An 18,684-nucleotide genomic window follows, 5' to 3' on the forward strand; every position below is an offset into this window, starting at 1 on the left:
TATCTGAATCTAATTTTTTTTAAAATGAAGAAAAAGACATCTATAATGCTACTCTAGAGGATTTCTGTTAAGATCATCTGGGACTTTTCTTTGAAATCTAAAAAGTGAAATCCTACATTACTGCCATTAGCCGGTGAAGACAAGCATATTTCTATAGATAATATAGCTAAGAATTTGTCATTTGATTTCACGTAACTTAAATAGCAAATGTGAATATATCAGAATGACCAACTAAAGAAACAACTTGCAACTCTATCGTCTCCAAAACAAAACTCAAACTAATTACAGACAGCATAAATGACACAGACTAGATGTTTTAAACGGGAACATGAGTTCACCATTTTAGAGTCTTATTACACTACATTATTAAGCCATTCTAAAGTCTTATTACAATTTTTTTTAATTTAAACTTCATAGACCCATGTGCATTAAACTCTTAATATTTCTTGGTGATTTTCTAAAGAAATTAAAATATCACAGAAGCAGTAGCTAAATACTCGAGACAAAAACACAAAAGTAAAGTAATTCTATCAATAAGCCTTTCTTATATTATTAAAAGCACTTGCTTTTCTAATCTCATTTTGAAATGAGTGTCACTTATATGCAATAGATCATGACAAATCCATTAACTGCCTATAATGCTGTCATGGAGGCATCCTTTCACCATCACTTAAATCCACATTTAGCTTTAAATGCTTTTCTTGTGTGTGTGTAGTCAGTAGGTATCACATGGTTTTATACCTATATGAAAAAAGTCACTAGACTTCTGTATCAGTAAGTAGTGGAAGCATTCAGTATCCAGTGGCCTGAGTCATGTCATGATCGCCTCAGTAGAATAAAACTTTCAGCATATGAATACATTATTTTGAAACAACTCCAACTGGAAATATCAGAAGCCGAGTAGTTTGCCCACCTTTGCTGGAATATGTCATTAGACTACTAATGTAAAAATAATATAGGTAACCTAACGGCAATCTAATGTCTCCATCAGCATATGAAGTATGTGGCCACTGGTTTGTTCTCTGTTCTATTAATGCTGTTATGTGGTATTAGTCACCCCCAAAATCACCGTTGTTTACTTAAAATATTTCTTTATGCTGTAGCACAGTGTTCTCAGCAACTTCACAAAATGCAGAATGCTAAATGCCTTTGAGGAGACAGATTTTTAATCCAGAGTCACAAGTAACTGCATGAGGTAAATGATAAAAAGTTAACACTTAAATAACAGGTGCTCACATCCCCTGGATGGTATTTTATAAGCCATTTGCATTTAGAATCACCCAGCAGATCTGTGAAAAGGATTTGAGAGCCCCACTGGAGACCCACCAAATCAGTCTGTGGGGATGGGGCCCCACATTTAAGAGCAATTTTTTATGTTTTAATTTTCAGTTGTGCCTCACAGCTTGCAGGATCTTAGTTCCCTGACCAGGAATTGAATCTGCACCCTCCTCAGTGGAAGCCCAAGTCCTAACCACCGGACCTCCAGAGAATTCCCAGGCTTGTCCATGTTTAACAATCATCCCAAGTGATTCTAATCACATTAAAGCTTGAAAACTATTGCTCCAGGACTAGGGGCATGAACAAGATGCCATATTTTGTCATTGGAATGTTCAAAACGTAAACATGTTCCCAAGGATAATGCTAACAATGTTAAAATGTGTCATGTTTTGTCTCCTCTAGATTACCCTAAACTCTGAATAAGGGCATGGATTAATTAACTGATTAACTAGTTGATTGACTCATTTATTCCGTCATTGAACAAGTTACTAGGCATCATTTATGAGCTTGGCACTATTCTGGGGGACCTTTTCTTGTTACAAAACACTAGGCAATCTTTTGATGCCTCAAGATATTCCTCACAACAGTTTTTACTTGAAATATGGTCACCAGTTCTCCATTGGATATTGCTGAATAAAGGAGAGAATAAATGCACTCATGGATCCTTTTTGCACCATAAAAGAAATTATTGTGTATCTTGAAAACAAACAATTTATTTAATTACCAACTCTTTGTAGTAAAGCAGATATGACTAAAAACCTCAGTCCTTTCTAGTATGTACAGATTTTAACAATTTGTTAAAATAATCATTGAAAATAACTGCCACTCAGAAATTACACAAAGGCACCCCAAGGTCACAAAATGGAATTTTTTAAAAGCCTCATTTCAGTGACCAATATTTAAGAGGTTTACTCCTCTTTAGAGAAAACTGATTTTACAGCATAGAGAGTATGCACCTGCAAAGCCTTTTAAAAGCTATCCAATAAAGAATGGATAAGATGGATAGTGATAGAAAACTTATGCATGTGTGGATATATATACACACACAGACACACACACACAAACAACCTTTTCAGTAGTTTGTGGTTGGCATTAAATGCAAGAAAATGACCTAAATTTCACCTTACTGGAGGTGATCGTAGAGATTATCTGGTATAATCCCCTAGTTTAATACGTGTGAAATATGACGCTTAGGGAAAAAATAAAAACCTTGACCTATGCTTACTCAATTAGCAACATCACCAGCAGTAATCCTTGGGTTGCTCTTTTTCGATTTTTTGTACTATCAACATTTTTTGTAGCATCACATTGGGGGCTATGTGTTAGTTCTTTACAACAAAAGAACCAGAAGGATAATCATCTATGGTGTTTTTAACTTCTTCATTGCCTATTTTGTAGTAGAAAGAGAAAAGGAAGTGGCAAGAAGAACTGGCCAATATTTTAACTGATTTAAAATTTGTTCACCTCACAAGGAACTCAACAACTCTAAAATGTACTTGGGAGTTCCATGAGTTAAAAATCAAGCACAGACTTAAAACCCAAACAACTGAATGTGCGAACAAGCGTGGGCACCTACTGCCGTGCCTCTTAGACCCCGAGACGTGGTGGAATGAGCATGAGAGGCAAGAGCTGAAGATAGGAGTGTCTAAAATCACCGTGCCGAGGAGAAAGAGGTGCCCCTAGCGTCACACTGCAATATCCTAACAGGTTGTAGCTGTGACACTGAATCAGATCCTGTGAATGGGAATGAGATAGGAAGCTGCCCTACTATCAGGCATTGAGATAAGTGGAATTCAGGTTAAAAGGAAATGACAGTCATTACAACAGTAGCCATTTGTTGTGACTACTAGAAAGGAAGACAGAAAAAAATACTTTTAATAGCTCCTTGCAAAAGAAAAACAAAACCAAAGGAGAGACAGAAGTCTTCATTTTAACTAAACATCATACAGAATATAACAATTACAGTCTACCTAAAATTGTGGAAGAATTAGTTTACAAGAGTTCTGAATACACAGTCTTTTAAAGGGATTCTCTGAAAGAGATTTAAATAGAGACAATCTCAGTTTTAATCTCCTATTAAAAATTAATTCAATCAAGTTCATCTCAGACTGCCTATTTGGTTCCCATTAAACAATCAAGAACCTTAAGATATGCTTCTGAAAGGTTGGGGGGTGGGATTCATATATTGAGCATCTAATAATTTTTAAATATTTAAAACTTCCTACATTTGCTCCTAAATTTCTCTGCAAACAGCATTAGTTATTAATGAGCAAGAACAACTATGCAATGACAAACCACCCACAACTCAAGGTTTTATCTCCTGCACACGGCAGGGTCCTTGGTCCACAGAGGGCATGCAATCAGGCCTCAACATCCTTCCTGAGTCCTCCTTACGGAACTCCTGTAATTAGGAGCTTTTCCCAACATGTTCAATGAAAGGCTAAAAATAAGCCTAAAACAAACAAACAAACAAAAACTCTAAAGGGAACATACAAGCCCACATTTCCTGCCTCCTGTTTGTACCATCACTTGTATGGGAAAGGGAGTAATAACAGTGTTTAAAACTCTGATATCATGCCCCACCAGAAGATCCTACCCATGTGATCTTGAATAAGTCATGTTACATCTCTCTCAAGTTTACTGCCTTGTTAAATGGAGTTAACGCTAGTATCTTTCTCATAAGATTGCTTTGAGGATTAAATGTGCGTTGCACATGGAGGGGTAACGCTATGGCTGGTAGAGAGTAAATATCCAATAATTATCAACTATAGCTACTACCATCAAAAGGGTGGTGGCAGTTATAACTATGAAATCTGAGATCCTTTGTAATGCATGTAATGAAACTTAATAAATAAGAATGTGGCAGGCACTTATTAAATAAATTCCTGCTAAACTGATACATTATTAGTGTCAATTATGTTCACACAATGGCCTCATTTTGCCATTTTCTCGTAATTAAGACATGCAAAACTTCTAGTACTAAATATTGCTTCATCATAACCAGGGAAAAGAGGAAAAGCTCATTTTTTCTTTATTTGGATACCAAAGCCAGATTTGAGAGCTTCAGTGTATAGTAATGCTGCCGTTTTTCCCATTTAGAGTTTACTAAGTCCACAAATTTACAGTCAAGTTGAAATTCTCAACTACTTCAATATAAGATCATATCTTTAATTTCTTTTTCACACAGCAATAGCAAAGCACATACATCAGATCATCCTTGACTCTAAGACAGAGTATCACCCAATTTGCAATTAAAAAGTTATCAGCGTATTTCACAAACAAAGGTGCCTTATCATTCCTGCTGAAACACTGCGAGGGTTATATGAGGACACTTGCAATAAAAAATTTTAAAACACTTTGTATGCAGTAACTTAATAACGACTTCATGAGAACACGTATCAGGGGATTGACAGAATTTGTTAATAGCAATAGTAACAAGAAACATTTAGGAAGCTAAGTCTAACTCTTTGAGATAAAATCGTTTCTCCATTTTGAAGGTAAGAAAACTGAGGCACAGCCAAGTAAAAAAAGCAGTCTGAATCCAGAGTCCAAGTTCTTCTCCACTTTTCTACACATGGATGTTGTCGCTTCTATAAATGTTACATTCATGAAATATAGCATATCTATATTCTAGCAAAATGCCCCAAACACTGAACCAAAATCTCTGAATTATCTTCTAACCTTTATAGCCATTGAAGAGATAAAAAACAAAGAGCACACTAGGAATTTTACAACGGAAAACATAAAGATACCCAGGACTCCTACCTCAAGTCTGTCTGTCCGCATTAATTTCTGTGCAGCAGCCGCAGCGGCTGCAGGGACAGGGACCCCAGGGTTCCCCGTAACCAACATGGGTGCAGTCGGTAAGATCTCTGCTGGAACCAGGCTTGGGGAAACAGGTCCCAGGTAGGGATTAAAGGCTGCTGATGCATTGGTAGCTAAGCTTGGTGCAACTGAAAACATTGGCTGAAAAATAAAATATAAGGTAAAATTTAATAGGCAGGTCTTGGTTCAAAGTTGATATCCTACATTATATATCTATCCTCCCTCCACGCATCCATCCATCCTTCCATGCATCCATCCATAATCCATGCTTCCTTTGCTCCCTGCCACCCTCCCCCTCCCTCTCTCCACTTAACTGTACATTTGTTAACTCTTGTTTAGATTAAGAATGTTTCTTAAATAAGCATTCATCAAATCAATGTTTCTCTAAAATATAATGGGTAATTTATCTAGAAAATTTTCCACTGGGATTTTGAAGCTTGGGGTCTACAATACTTGCAGTTACTTTTTGAAAAATAGCTCAACCATTCAATACAGAAACTTCTTATAGTTACCTAAGCTTTACCTTTGTCCTGATTTAATCCTAGAAACTTGTCTAAGAAAATACAGTTCGTAATTGCTATGTCATATGTACTTGAAAGATTTGTTTACAACTGTTAATAGGTTGCAAGTGTCTTATTATCTAGAATATATAAAGCAGAACTCCCAGTGGATAACAGAGTTTCACAGTCAATGTAAACTGTGAATAAATCTTAGGATATATGAAAGGTGATGATGACACCATTTCTTTTGAGCACATAAGATAAAGTGTTTGGCATATGTATTTGTTGTAAGTTTTCCTGGGGAAATTATAGATGTTCCACCAGCTTCTTATTCCTTTGTGAGATACTCTACAACAGACTCAGCTTACTACGGAGAAATGAAGTCTGAAAAGAATACTCCTAAAGATGTGCATTATGACTGCTCAAGGAAATACATATAGGAACACTGAATAAATGCTATAAGATAGATTTTTCTGCCAGAAAATGCTTTCATGAATATATGAGGATGGTTTCCATTTGTTGATATGAAAATTTATATGTCAGGAAATATATCTGTTCTTGAGTAAAATTAAATAATTTACTTGATATTTCCTTTAACAATGTGCTTTTTCATTTTTCAAAGCATAACCTAGCACAATTTTCCACCTTACTGGTGGTATATTTTCAACCTCCTAAGTCAATGGAGTTTTCATTCTTGATGTTTAATCTATGTGTAATAATAATGTTTGTTTCAAAAACACAAAAATAAATGGACAAAATGGATCCTGTTCTTTAAGGTAATTTTAAACAGTTTGTTATCTTTACCCTGCAATAAGGGACAGAATCATAGAAAGTTTATTTTAGAAAGAAAGGGACATGAGAATGTAGATAATTCTTCCCTCAGATAGGAATAAGAAGTTAGATGACCGAAGAGTTTATTTAGTACTGAGAAAGTTTTACAGAGAAAGGTTTTATGCAATCAAGATGTATATGTTACAGAAATAATTTTTATAACTCAGAAATATCTTAAAAACAAACTCTTTATCTAATTTGGCTCTGACTCATCCTGTATTGAGAAGAATAACATAGAATTCAAGTATTCCTTTTTTCTTAAGGCAGTGGTTCTCAATTACCGGGGATTCTATCTCACAGGGAGTATTTTGCGACACCAGGGGATATTTTCGGTTGTCACAGCTGGGGGGCAGGATTGCACCTAATGAGGAGAGGCAAACAATGCTGGCGAGTATCCTTCGTCACACAGAAAAGCCCCTCATAACACAGACTTATCCGGCCTCAATGTCAATAGAGCTGGGGCTGAAAATCTCGGCCCTGACAGCCTTCTCTTGATGTCACAGATTGTTTTAGGACAAATTTGCAGCTGGCACATACAGTCTTAGTCACAAGACCATGTAATAGAGAAAAGTTAATACAACTTCTGATTCACTTGGGAGAAGAAAAGGTCTATCACAGAGTCCACAGACATCTTCAAATTAAAATAATTATGCCTCCCAGTGTGTTGGTCTGAATGCCCTGGTTAGCTGCCCGTCAGGCTGAGGCTCTTGACAAAACAGCCTAAAGTGATACTCCTAGTTCCCAGATCCATCTCTGCCGAAGGCAGCTACCCACTGAGAACAGAAAACTGCCGGGATCCCAGATATTAACAATCAATAGCCTGCCAGAAACGGGGGCCCAGAGCAATCTCTCAAGTCCATCAGCCGACTTAGTCAAACAGCAGTTGATTTGATGCTGCTCCGCTGCCTCCCGGCTGCCAAGGCGGCACCAGGACAAGAGCTCACCTGCTCCGTAAACGCATGCTGAGCTTGGGTCTCTACTCAGAATTATTCAGAGTAAACTCACACCGTTACAGATTATCAAATGCAATACGTGACACGTCCAGCCACATGCAGGCTAGCACTCTAATTTTTCTCTTGGACATCTAAGAATGATAAGTAATTTAGCATAGTAGACTAAAAAACTAGTTTAGAATATGGAGAACAGAAGCCAGTCAATATTAATTCTTGCCATGAATTAATATGTATTTCCAGAGAGGGTATTTTAAATGTAAACTTCAGAAAGTAATTGAGATGTTTATGTCACTTTGCACAATCTACTAAAATTATTTAGAAGCAGGGGTCAAATTGGCAAACCTATCTGGAGGCAAGAGAGCATTCTTAAAAATTTTAAGAAAATAAGATCAGTGGCCAATAAAATTCAGCTTTGTTAAATATCATTGAATAAAATAAATTTATAATCTGCAATACATATAAAATAGCAGTTCCATAAGACTTCCCTGGTGGCTCAGACGGTAAAGTGTCTGCCTACAATGTGGGAGACCCGGGTTCAATCCCTGGGTCTGAAAGATCTCCTGGAGAAGGAAATGTCAACCCACTCCAGTATTCTTGCCTGGAAAATCCCATGGATGGTGGAACCTGGTAGGCTACAGTCCATGGGGTCGCAAAGAGTTGGACACGACTGAGCAACTTCACTTTCATTACAGATAAAAGAATACTTTCATTAGATAAAAATACTGATTTTACTAACTGGCAACAATTTTTCCACTGGATTGTCTCTATAGAGTTGTCACATGAATTGACTTTCTGACAATTTAGCAAATGTTAAGAACTTTAGGGTACTGTCCCCAAGTAAAATCAGTAGCAGCTTTCAAAATTCTAAATCATCAACTGTGCAGCAAGCATTATCTCAAATTGCTCCCTCTCCAGATAAGTAGCATTATTTGCTAAACAGGCGGACAATAAATAATAATAGCTCTATACTTCGAAATTTGATTCCAAAAGTTGCCCAAAACACATCCCCAGCAAAGCGCAACATCCCTTCACTTCTTCTGAGCTTTTGTAAATTCGTTGTATCTCTCTTTCAAGGAGCACCTTGCAGGAGGTAGGTCATTGCTGGCCCCACCAGAGGGCCCTCATCAGACTAGCGAAGCGCTTGAACTGTGGTACTGCCAGTTCTCTCTTCCAAAAGCCATCCTGCAGATTTCAGCAGAATTGCAAGGACTGATACTAACGCAACGGTATTATCAAGTAGCATCCTATTTTCTCCTAAGTATTCACAGAAAAATGTATGATTATGTAACTGGTGCATTTGATCCTTGTAATAATGATTTACAGATATCTTTGTTCCCAGAAGGCATAAGGAAGGTTGCTTTATGATTGCCTTTTTTGCCAGTGAACACCCTCAGCAGAGAAAAACAAACGGCAATCTTACTAATGTTGGTGCATTTATGGGCTAATCATTTGTTTGTTTTAAATGAGACATCTGATTCCATTAAAGGTAATCAGGCTTTATTATGAATGAAAACATTATTCAATTTCACGTTAGGACCCTAGTTAAATGTGTGCAAACATGATTATTACAATAATTCTATTTATTTTGTGCCAGGTATTGTGCTACGTGCTTTACCTGTGTTATTATATTTAATCCTCATAATAGTAGAAAATAAATTCCTTGGAGCAAACAAAAGCAAAACCTCCACTGCTTCTGTGTCAAGGAGGAGGGGAGACACATTTAGTTCACTATTAAGTCCCCAGAACTGAAAATGATGTCTAGTATACAACAGGCATTCAATAAATACACACTGAATAAGTGTTTGAGTGAAAGAATGAATGAATGAAGGGGTGAATAAATTACAGCCTCATCAGGTGGATATTATTAGCTCCATTTAGCAAGTAAGGGAAAGGGTCCACAGAGACGATGTGTGTATGGTCACAAAGGAGAGCATGCAGACCTCTGACTTGCACATCGGTGTGTCTGATTCCAGGTGGTTCTGAAACCAGATTCTCAGTGTTGGCTGCCCCCCAGAATCACCGGGACAACCGGAAGCCCAGGATGCCCTGGTTAAATAAACGCTCCATTCATCAGAATTTTCTAGGCAACAGTATTTTTTTAAGCTCCTGGGGAAGTCCGATTCCACATGCCATGAGGTCTTCTACTATTTAAAACCAGAAAGGGGTCCAGGCTTCAGATTCTATATGAGGTCTCTAAGGACACATGTTTCCTTACGGCTCCCTGCTTCTGAACATGGGCTTCCCTCCACAAGAGAGGCTGATCCTGCCAAGCCCAAATGCTTACTAACTAACGAGGCTCCAAGAATCAGGACTCTTTCTCTTGGTGTTTGTCCTGGTTCATCCGCAGCTCCAACGATGAAAGGAATGTTCCTGCCTTCAGCCCCTACATAAGTCCTCATCACCAGAATCCAGGGCTGACCACTAAAGTGTGTTGGCTTAACCATCTCTTCTGCCTGGGCTCCCAGAGTCTCACACGCTGTGCTTTGTCTACTAACATATCCAGCACGTGGCATCTATACACGTCTCTACAAATATTTGCTCAACCAATGTATTTATGGATTTGCTGTTTTTCTCTGTCACAAAAACCAACTAGCAAATACATTAAATATTTTCTAGTACACATATCTGAACACTTAGATTTAGTGTTATTTCTCCCAATCTCAAATTTTAATCATTAATTTCTTTACTATGCTTGTTTAACATTTATTTTCAATTGTCACTTTTTTTTAATGTTGAACTAAGCTTCATTAACATACTGTTACCATGCTGTAATCTTGCAAATATCATGGGGTTCCTAATTTATTTTATTTTAAACACTGTGTGAAACAGTGTTTGCATACAATGCTTGCTATTTTTAATAAAATGGAGGGAGTATACAAAATAGATAATACATAATCAGTATGTCCTGGGATATAGAACACAAATTTTAAGTCAAGAGTTTTCTATATTTTATGGGTATGTATGCGTGTGTGTGTTTGTGAAGATCAAGCTTTTAAGCAGGGAAGTACAAACCTTTTTAAAAAATTAACAGCTCACAATCAAGGTGTACAAAGCCATGTTTCTGGGTAGGTACAACCCTCTACAAAAGCTATGAACAGTCTCTAAACAATTATTTTGCATGTAAACATAGAGCCAAAAGCTAATGGGAATTATCAACAAATTCACATCACAGTGTATTTTTTTCTAAGAAGGTAGCACATGACTGGAATAAAGTGAGAAATACTGTTTTAAACTCCGCTTCTAGACTGACTTGCTGACTGGACAAATCATATGACCACTTCCTTTATTCTGAATTTCACATTATCCTTCAAGCGTGTTCTCCTGAAGTAATAAATACTTAAAAAAGCAGACCCACTTCTAGTCCTCCACACACAAAGATATTAACAAACACGGGCTGGTGCCTAAGATTCAGGACCCATTCTCCAGCTGCTTGAAGAAGCAGAGGCTCCTTGACATAATCAGGCAGTAAGACGGGCAGGTTGGATGCAATAAGGCTCAGGGTGACTGGCCCGGAAACATTTTACCAGAAGTACTTGGGGATAAAGCAGCCTTATCTCAACCGCTAGTTGGATAAACTAGAAAGTAAAGCACTAAAAAACAATTTAAGAATTTCTAGGTGTTCCTGGAAGTGTGACAAATGACAACTTCAAAGCTTTCAGCAACCAGCTGACAAAAAATGCTTGGACATGAAGTGACAGCAAAGGCAAGGTGACAGGAGCAGCAAAGGAGCTTCTAAGACTTTAGCTAAATAAATCCAGTAACTCTGAACTTCTCCATCCCTAAGAAGCAGTAGTTAGAACTGGACATGGAACAACAGACTGGTTCCAAATTGGAAAAGGAATACGAAAAGGCTGTATATTGTCACCCTGCTTATTCAACTTACACACAGAGTAGATCATGTGAAATGCCGGGCTGGATGAAGCACAAGCTGGAATCAAGATTGCTGGGAGAAATATCAATAACCTCAGATATGCAGATGACACCACCCTTATGGCAGAAAGTGAAGAAGAACTAAAGAGCCTCTTGATGAAAGTGAAACAGGAGAGTGAAAAAGTTGGCTTAAAGCTCAACATTCAGAAAACTAAGATCATGGCATCTGGTCCCATCACTTCATGGCAAACAGATGGAGAAACAATGGAAGCAGTGACAGACTTTACTTTCTTGGGCTCCAAAATCACTGCAGATGGTGACTGAAGCCATGAAATTAAAAGACGCTTACTCCTTGGAAGAAAAGCTATGACCAAACTAGATAGCATATTAAAAATCAGAGACAGTACTTTGCCAATAAGGTCCATCTAGTCAAGGCTATGGTTTTTCCAGTGGTCCTGTATGGATGTGAGAGTTGGACTATAGAGAAAGCTGAGCACCGAAGAATTGATGCTTTGAGAGTCCCTCGGACTGCAAGGAGATGCAACCAGCCAATCCTAAAAGAAATCAGTTCTGAATATTCATTGGAAGGACTGATGTTGAAGCTAAACTCCAATACCCTGGGCCACCTGATGCAAAGAACTGACTCACTAGAAAAGACCCTGATGCTGGGAAAGATTGAAGGCAGGAGGAGAAGGGGATGACAGAGGATAAAATGGTTGGATAGCATCACCGACTTAATGGATATGAGTTTGAGTAAGCTCTGGGAGTTGGTGATGGTCAGGGAAGCCTAGCGTGCTGCAGTCCATAGGGTCACAATGAGTTGGACATGACTGAGCATCTGAACTGAACTGAACTGAGGCTACTTTGAATTCATGAAATGCATAGGGAATTCGACATGAGTTCTGCACTTCTAAGTGGTTAGTGTGTGTACCTTCAGGGCAGCTACCACGGGAAATTACGGACAGTCCAGGCCGAGCTTTGGGAGCACAGGGTAAGTCATGGGAGTGGGCGTGGCTGGGGGCCTCTGGAGCTCTGGTACAGCCCTCAAAATGCTGCTGATACAGACCTCTTCAAGGGCAATGCCAAGAACCTGGAATTGACAGAATTTCTGAAAAGCATCTCTCTGGGATGGACCAAAGAAATATAAGAGATGCCTCCAAGTTGTCAAACCCTAGGTGCAATCTGGTTTCAGCTATTTAGCAATTTGTTGTTAGATTACCTTGTATCAGAGAGTGCATGACAAAGTAATAGCATTTTTTAAAGTACTGTGTGTGTGTTAGTTGCTCAGTCAGGTCCAGCTCTTTGTAACTCTATTAGCCTGCTGGGCTTCTCTGTCCATTTTTAAAATCTACTTTAAAAGTATAACCTAGGTAAAAAAAAAAATCAAAAAGTACTATTTTTTAATTTGGATAACTAAATAATCTAGGTCCTCTATTTATCTTCAAAAATCACACAACAAACTATTTGCATTTTTATTAGTGATTGAGAAATGACAACACAATTAATACCAATTATTTGATGATTTACTATGATAAATTTAAGGAAGTAGACACACAGATTCAATTACTTGTTTTCAAATACTTGTTTTCTTACGAAATGGGAATAATTATATAGTTGGTAGGATCTTGCAAGTAATATGTCTTGTTAAACTTTTCACTATATGTTGAAGAAGGTCAGGGATTTTTAATGAATCAACCAAAGAGCCAGAGTGGGTTGGTGACACGTCTGCACTTGGTGTTTCTACAACCTGGACGCCAGAGCCTGAACGGCCTGGGTGAAAATCGTGGCCCTCCTGCTCCCTAGCTATGTAACTTGGGCAAACTAGAAAATCTCTGAAGCCCTGAGTCTTCATCTCTAAAGCTGGATGATATTCCCTGCCTTGTAGTATGGTTGTGAGGATTTATGATACAGAAAGTGCTGAACGCCTTAAATGCCCTCAGAGTTCGCTAATTACTGTCCCCCCCAACTCTGCCAATGTTATGTTCTCTTTCTGATTCATGGTTTGGCACATTTCATTACAACATAATCAAGTCGATGAAAACAAGAAACTCTCCTATAAATCCCACCATTTCCAAGATCAGTCCAGTGTCGTGTCCTGGAGATCTTAAATTTGTAGACCTAGTTCTCTCAAACTTTGTGAGAAAATGAGCAACTAAACTCGGGGGCATGCTGGCTATTTCCTGGTCCCAACAGTACCCTCGTGAAGTACCGACTACCCCATCCTATGCTGCAAGCCTCTGGGTGGTGTTCCGGGTCCCAGTTACGATTCCTTTGGAGTCTGGGGTAGGTAAACTACTGTGAATTTCTGTTTTTCCCAAGTTTGGGAAACTCCTTCCTTGATTAGTTCTTTCACTTAATAATAACTTTTTTAAATCTCTGCTACATGTCAGGAATAACACTAAATGCTTATGAATTTGATTAGGCCTTCATAGCTCCCTCCTCTTTTTATGTTTCCCCCAGTAATGGTTTGGGGGTCACACTGCTTGGCCACAGAGAACGACGATGCTTTACCTAATTGACTAAAAACCCTGCCACTACTTAAGACATTCCTGATACTGCCTAGGTTACAAACCTGCTCACAGTATCATCTCCTCTGATATCACCGCTATGTGGGTTGGATCCAAGTTTAAACCAGGTCTTGTACACCACCATCTATTCTAATGGCCATCTTTTTTTGAGTGGCAACCTTTGTCCATATTTCCTAACCTTCCAGCCCTGTTGTAATTCCTGTTTGTAGGCTCAGCACTAAAATTCCAGTAAGCAGCTAGTTATGACCGTCTCATTTATTTCTGAATCTCCATATCACTATCATCATCAAAACACGGCTTGCTACAAGAACGATCAGAGTCTCAGGTGGGGCTTTGAAGGCGTATTTCCTGGAGTAAAGCCTTCTCTACAGTCACTAAAAGCCCCAGTGATTCAAAATTGAATAATCAGAATGACTTCTATACTCATTACAAAAACGTCACTCTGAATGGAGCCTATTTTTAGACTATGATCTCAGGATGCCTTTAGCAGAAAGGTAATTCCACATTCAAATCTAGTCATATCAAGGAAAATTAACATAAAATCTGAATGGGCTCACAACTAATAAAAATAAATGCTTTGTCTAAGCAGAGAATTTTCCAACAAAAACACCACAAAATGAGGTAATTTTTCTGGTTTCAGAAACCTTCGATTTAGTGATCTCATAAACAACACAGATTTTGTTAATAGTATTTCAAAGACACGAGCAGAAACGCTGTTTAGAGTTTGTCACAGGATTACGCATGTGATGACCCTGGAATGGCCTTGAGAGTAAAACTCAAGGACCGCCTCAGGAGACAGCCAGGCCTTCACAGGGAGGAGCCCTCTGCTGGGACCTGTCCTTGTCGCCTGGGAACCACGCCTGCTGACGTCAGAGGTGCTCCCGGCCCTGAGAGGGAGGAGCCTGCCAGTAAGCAGGCTTTAAATGTTTAAGTAGAACAAACTACCTCACACCAAGGAAAGATCTTCCATCAATTAAAGCAGCAGCCAGCCCACGGATTTATCACACCTTTGAAACCATGTGAGAGTCAAGTGTAAGAGAACTCTTGTCCTACATTTTACGCTAGAGAGAAAGAGAAGACTTTTTTTTTAACCAAATGGAAATCTTCATGCTATCCACAGAGACATGTGAAATTAACAGATGTCACAGAATCAAATTTAAGATATCATATTGTTAACTGAGTTCCCAACAATGGAAAAAAATATATCAAGTGAAAACAGAATTATAACATTCTCTCACCTCAACTGTATAGTATTGATAATTGGTATCACTGCCGATTGGATTTGGAGATCCCTCCCACCTCGAAATGCAATCCCCCCCTCTTTTTTGGAATGATTGGTTCATTAAGTTCTAAGAGAGAATAATAATTACATTGAGTTCAGGTGTTAAAATGTATTAGGAAAAAAAATTAGTTAGCACACATGCTACAGTTGCTATATCAGAAAAACGTGGGTCTTCACGTTTCTAGGACCCCATAATATTGCAGATAAGTCAGTGACAGGAATATTCCAATTATTGCAAATTTCAACATGCATTTAAATACAAAATTACCATATCAAAATTAATATAAAAACATCTTTTGCAACTTAATTATGATATTAATCTCTTACATTTTTGTGGATAAGTGTGAGTAAAGGTTATTAAAGTCACATGTCACATACACCCTCCCCCCAAATTCAAACAAACAAATAAATAAATATGCTCAGAATCATAGGTTATCTACCTACACTGTTCAGTAAACATTAAATCTGTGTGATCACCTAGAGTTTATAAATTTAGCTTTTTTCCCTAAAAAGTCCATGGAGTTTCTGCCTCTCCTGATTAGTTCTCTGATGAGATTTCCAGATCTATGATATGGATTCACCACTGTCAGAATTTTCCTAGCATCTGTAACTACCAAATAGTTTCAACTCATAGTAAGTTTAAAAGAATAATGAAGACTCCTTTTCAAGAAAGAGAACTATATAGATTCTCTTTAATGACAGAGGGAAAGGAAACACTTACTCAAAATTAAAGATGATTTACACCAATTTTCAAAATGACTATTAGTGTTAAAAAGATAGCCTGAAAATGCATCTAGACTATACTAATGAGTTTAATGGTCATTTTTCAAAAGACCATGGTACATCTGCAAGTCACAGGACTTGATTTGAAGAGAAGTTGAGGGGATAAACATCCTATCATGTCAATTTTCACATGATCTATCCAGATGACGAGTAACTTCACCGTGTAAAAACTGTTCCCAGGGAAACTGTATCCAGGGTTTGACTGACAGTCTTGCTGGAAAATGCTAGGCAACTGATGTTGTTCCCTGTGCTCACTTGATCTAGTGCAATCACTGATTTGGCCCTGAACCTGAGCACTCAGCAAGACAGACTTAAGCAGTGGGAACTAGGAGCATGCTTACCACGGGCTGCAGTGGGGTACCAGGCATCATGGCATTGGCTAGCTGCATTTGCTGGGCCAACATGGCCATGTTCTTCTGCTGAATCAAGTTATTGCGCCCATTTATCTCCAACTGTGTTTTTAAGTGTGGGGGTGGATGAAGATATTTGCAGTTCTCCCTGGAGCAACGACCCTAAAGTAACGAAAGCAGAAAACATCATCTTAAAAAGATAAATTCCACAAACCTTAAAAAAAATTCATAATAATACAAACCTGTCACTTGAATCTACCAGGAGTCTTTCACACAATGTATTATCCAATGACTTTATAACACATTTGAATAAGTAATGAATTCACTCAAGTGTATTGTCAACGCGAGGTATTAAGACATTTCAAAAAAGTTTCAAGCTTAGAGAAGCTCCTGTATTAAAATATTAGCACTAATATTTCTAGATTCAAGTTTAAAAATCTACAAACTGCTAGGGTAATATTAACACAGAATATCAAATAAAAATTTTAGGCTCTTTCCTTGATGTCTCCTGGCTAACTTTAATAAACCCGAAAGAATCATGAAGTTTTACCATCTATTTTAACTTGTACTGAGTTGTAAGGAAGTGAACTTACAGGATTCAGGGCACACTGTATCTTCAGTAAAACACCTTTACATATATCTCATAAGAAGTTAAAATTACTACTAAGCTTTATGAGCCTATATACTAAGAAATGTATAGATAAAAGGGAGGAAATTCCTACATATTTCCTGCTGAATACAGAGATAAATAAGTATAATGAAATATTTGTGAAAAATGCAGCCTTTAATCTTTCAGCAATAAATCTAGCCTCCATTACCTAAGAATTGTAAAACAATAGAAACAGATATGTTTACCTTTCAAAAACTTGTAGCATAAAATGGAAAAACAAAATAAGTAACTATAAAATAATAAATATGAATATACATTTCTTTTGGGATGATTTTTCTCATCAAAATATATATAAAAGTCTGTATTATGAAATACTGTTAGGGACAGACCCATTTATATCAATACAGTATTGATAGCAACTTATCTCATTAGTTATTATCTCATAATTTCTTTCACCAATAAATTTAGTTAGAACTGTTTATGAGGGTAAAAAAAAGGCTTAATTGAAGCCATCAACCACCTTCTTGAGCTTTCTTTGATTTTTCTAAGAAAAACCTATCTGTTTACCATAATTTGACCTTGTACTGTAAACTGGCTCAGAAAATTGATGTTGTGAGAAAAATATGTCAGAATTCTAATTTTAATGACCTATTTCTGGCTTATTTTGATTAAGGTTTTTGGGAATAAGTTTATCCACAGGCGAATATCATAGGATACTGCCTGTCTGTTAACAAGCATCATGTAATAAAGCATTACTAATAATATTTCAAGTTAGGAGGCCGCAGAGAAAAGTGGTCAACAGCAAGGACATTACGGGTCTCAGGACGTGGGGCCGAGGCCGAGCTCTCTCACTCATCAGCTACATGAACTGCATAAAAAACTTGCTTCCTTAAGCCTCAGGCTTTTCATTCATTTCAAAACTGCCATATAACCCACGTGGCATGTATGCTAAGTTGCTTCAGCAGTGCCCAACTTCCACGACCCTATGGACTGTGGCCCGCCAGGCTCCTCTGTCCATGGGATTCTCCAGGCAAGAATACTGGAGAGGGTTGCCATGCCCTCCTCCAGATCTTCCCTACCCAGGGATCGAATCCATGTCCCTTATGTCTTCTGCATTGGCCCTATATAACCTACACTATATAGGGAAACCCTATATAACCTACACTATAAGTTTATTTTGAAGATTAAAAAAGATAATGTATATGTCACATCCTCGGCCCTGCCCAGCGCTCTTCGAGGAAAAGGGGAAGGTCAAAAGCTGCTATTATCACCACCCCCAGCACATTTTAAACTGTATATACAATAGCAGAAAAACAAAATATTGGCATGAAGGTAACTTTTATACCATTAATCACAGCTATCGATACATTCACAAGTAAAGTACCATGTACATATCTCTGATTTATTCCATACGAAATCACCATGCCTGATACCTGTTGAGATCATGAGCATGTTATTAGCTTAAAAGCATCTGGATGCAAAACGACTTTCGCAAAAACAACGCTTCAAGTCACAAGACAAACCATGGTGAATGACTGGCCAACCATGGATGACACATGGTCTGATATCAGAAATATCCAAGTTTGGGTATTTTAGAGAAAATCTACTTATTCAGTACAAAGAATAACTTGGTTCTAAGAAAAATTCTGGTTATCAGTATCTCCATATCATATTTCTTACTAAGATTGGACTTATTTAAGTGCAGATAAGCTGGGTTATATCTACTCTGAGGACTCAGTTAATGTCAGTTCACTGGGATCACCTTCTATAGTTTCGTAAATTCCATAAATAACCCAGAGGCAGCCCTGGGCGCTGAAAGCAGTCTTGTGAACGTGGACTTCCCCTCTCGTCACCCTAAGGCCTCCCTGGAATAC

The 18,684-nt window shown here is 38.0% G+C and overlaps 1 protein-coding gene across 16 annotated transcripts in view; it reads right to left on the reverse strand.

Annotated features, from left to right (window-relative positions):
• The window catches only part of MBNL1 (muscleblind like splicing regulator 1), a 208,384-nt gene that overhangs the window by 25,105 nt on the left and 164,595 nt on the right, over positions 1-18,684 (reverse strand). For all 16 annotated transcript variants that reach the window (XM_065942607.1, XM_065942618.1, XM_065942617.1 and 13 more), the window contains 2 exons: positions 16,192-16,362; positions 5,044-5,244 (listed from right to left, as the gene is read on the reverse strand). In XM_065942607.1, coding sequence (XP_065798679.1) covers positions 5,044-5,244; positions 16,192-16,362 — 372 coding nt within the window. The remainder of the gene's footprint in view (positions 1-5,043; positions 5,245-16,191; positions 16,363-18,684) is intronic.

This window comes from Muntiacus reevesi, chromosome 8 (genome assembly GCF_963930625.1).
Source record: "Muntiacus reevesi chromosome 8, mMunRee1.1, whole genome shotgun sequence".
In the NCBI taxonomy this organism is placed as follows: Eukaryota; Metazoa; Chordata; class Mammalia; order Artiodactyla; family Cervidae; genus Muntiacus; species Muntiacus reevesi.